Source organism: Eimeria necatrix, genomic scaffold (genome assembly GCF_000499385.1).
Source record: "Eimeria necatrix Houghton genomic scaffold, Enh_scaff2445, whole genome shotgun sequence".
Taxonomy (NCBI): domain Eukaryota; phylum Apicomplexa; class Conoidasida; order Eucoccidiorida; family Eimeriidae; genus Eimeria; species Eimeria necatrix.
The window spans coordinates 1-2,655 of record NW_013653023.1 but is presented as its reverse complement, the minus strand read 5'-3'; the positions used below and the strand labels follow the sequence as shown (position 1 = coordinate 2,655).

Sequence of the window (2,655 nt, the reverse complement as noted above, 5' to 3'; positions counted from 1 at the left end):
GACATTCAATATTATTCATGCCTTAAGATATCTAATATTATTCATGTCTTTCGCACTATTAAGCCTCGAGGGGTAACGACGAAGGTCCATTGTAGTGCCAGGCACTACATCGCCAAGCGATGGAGAAACGCACGTTTAATCTTGGGATTAACTAAATCATCCTCAGTGTTTAACCCGACTATCGCGTCATCGCCATAGACTGAAATTTCAAAGGCTTTAATGTTTGGAAGGTCAGATAGGAGAGCCTTTAGGACAATATAATTAACAACAGAGCCCACAATTGACGTTAGTATAGATCCAGAGGGAATGCCTCCTTCCTTTGCGAGAGTATAGCCTGCGTGATGCATGATACCACCAACAAAGTTCATCTCGTAGAGGTTCGTTAAGTTCGCGATCAGGATACGATCTTCCTCTCGGTGTAAATCTACGGCTTTAACTAGGATATCCCATGCAAGTCGCAGCAATTCCGGGGAGATGCTGGTGTCAAAGCCGCTCCAATCCGTAGTAAGTATATAATCGTATTGAGAAAAACGTTCCCAGAGGCGCGGCCAATCACGGGAGTTTTTTCGAACGCCAATCTGGATGACTGCATTGACGTTTGACGCTGACACAAGTTGGGTAATCCTCCGAAATAATGGATTATAAAGCGGATAAAAAAGGTAGTGCTCACTAGGTTCGCCCACAGAAACTGCGCGTGTTAATGCCTTTCCTTGTGCCATTTTTTCGGGCACCTCAGACAGCTTGACCATTTTTCCTCTTGACGCAAACTGCCATGGTAGCATGGGTTGCCACTCAGGTGGCAGCAACCGCCGACGCATGAGCGTAGAAACGCATGATAACTCCCGTGAGTGGCGCACTATATAACCTAATTTTTTTCCCGCTTGTGGAAAGTAACGTTGGTAGAAAAAGCCGCAGGACGTTTCGGGATTCATACTATACTTTTGGTCGACGTCAGTTTGTGTAAGAAGCGAGATTTTTCCCAAAGAAGTGAGACCGAATAATTCGTTTGCGACATCAGAAACGTTACATGAGGGTGGATCATAGCGGTTTGGTTCAATTGCGGCATACATACCCAATACTCGAAGGAGATTTCCCCGGCCGCCGACGACTCGGGCATATTTTTCGGCTTCCGTTGCAAGAGCCCACGCGCCACCGCCCACAAGCCGGAGCGCTTCGCGCACTGGTGTATTGCTAGGAATGGTAGCTCCCTGCGCCCCGGCCCGTGACCAGGACTTGAATCCTTCATAAGTGACCGCGGGGTTGTTTTGGAGTATAGGGATATCGGGATGGGCATCGGAATATGCGATTATTGCTCGAAGCGTACCTCGTCTGACGCTCGAGTCACCGCAGAGCGACGAGATCAAGTCCGTCGCTCGCACGAGCGTTTTTATTTCACCCAGATTCAATGCCGGATTCGTTCGGATCGTACTCAATGCCTTTAATGAGTGTTGGATCATGTTCGGGAAATGCACGCTGTATATTCGTAAAAACGTCCGTAAGCATAAGTTTCTTCAGGGCCGCCTCGCGTCTAAACAATTCTTTCTTCAGTGTTGCTTGGTTCATCGACATAAAATCGGCCCAGGCCACATCATCGCGCAGTAGTTCGGCACGCTTCTCTTCCATGTAGTGCTTCTTCTTGAACGCTAAGAAATTGTCAACGGTATTATCCCAGTCCTTCTCCCTGATTTCGGGGTCCATCAACGCATATTCATCATGCCACTCAGATTGAAGCGTGTCAGGGGGGGAGATCAAAGCAATAGCGCGTGCAAAAGCCGGATCAAAATCTTCTATCATTGCTTCACGTTGCTTAATGGCAGCGTGAAGCGCTTTGATCTGATCATTATAAAATTTTATTTCTTGATTGATTGCTCGCCTATACTTCGAGACGATGCTGGCGCGTTCGTTCCAGATGACCTCTCGCTGAGGATCGAACCCTTTTTCGCGAAGCTTCCGCGCTATCTTTATTTTCTTTATTATGTCGACTTTCAAACGATCAACCCGAATACGAAAGACAGTTTTCTCCCTGAAGTATTTTGCCACCATTTTCGTAATATCGCGCGGGTCATTAGTTGCGAGAGGCCTGCGCACGACGTCCTCATACATTAGATGCATTGCTAACATTATCGCGCCAGGGTTTTCAAGTTCTTGGAGCATCCGATTCCAGACCACATCTAAGTCTTCATGTTTGTGTTGAACCACACGCGCTTGATTCTTAATTTCACCCTCCTCATACGAAAGGAACCATTTCCACGCTTTGTTATACTGTTCGAGGACGATTTCGTCGATGGCGTCTTTTAGCTCACGGGCATTCCTTAAGGCGGACGAGAACAAGTCAAAGTTCCACGCGCGGTCACTCGGGGCATGGCCGCGCCCGCAATCTTGACTGTTATTGCGTGGACGGAGGTTATAGGGAGAAGGGACGGGGTTTAACCCTGCTTGATCGCCGGTACCAGGTATCATGGTTTTAAGATTTAGCGTCCGTGAGAGGAATTTGGTTTTTATTTTGGTTCAGTGAGAAGGGATAATGAAGGATTGAAAGTTTGTTTGGAAAGACGGGAAAGCACAGGAACCACCAAATGAACGGAGAAACTCCATTCTGTAATGCCCGAGTCCTATTCCTGCTCCAGAAATCAAGGCTTCAGTAAAGTCTTTTCG

General features: G+C 47.3%; 2 protein-coding genes across 2 annotated transcripts; both read right to left on the bottom strand.

The window, feature by feature from the left end:
- Positions 1 to 104: 104 nt before the first annotated feature.
- ENH_00033460 (hypothetical protein) lies at positions 105 to 749 on the bottom strand (the record flags this gene model as incomplete). The annotated part of the gene is made up of 1 exon (XM_013580285.1): positions 105 to 749. One exon carries the CDS (start codon positions 747 to 749, stop codon positions 105 to 107), a length of 645 nt encoding a protein of 214 aa, XP_013435739.1.
- Positions 750 to 1,392: 643 nt separating this feature from the next.
- On the bottom strand, positions 1,393 to 2,460 carry ENH_00033450 (hypothetical protein, conserved; the record flags this gene model as incomplete). Its single annotated transcript, XM_013580284.1, has 1 exon — positions 1,393 to 2,460. One exon carries the CDS (start codon positions 2,458 to 2,460, stop codon positions 1,393 to 1,395), a length of 1,068 nt encoding a protein of 355 aa, XP_013435738.1.
- Between the last annotated feature and the right edge of the window lie 195 nt (positions 2,461 to 2,655).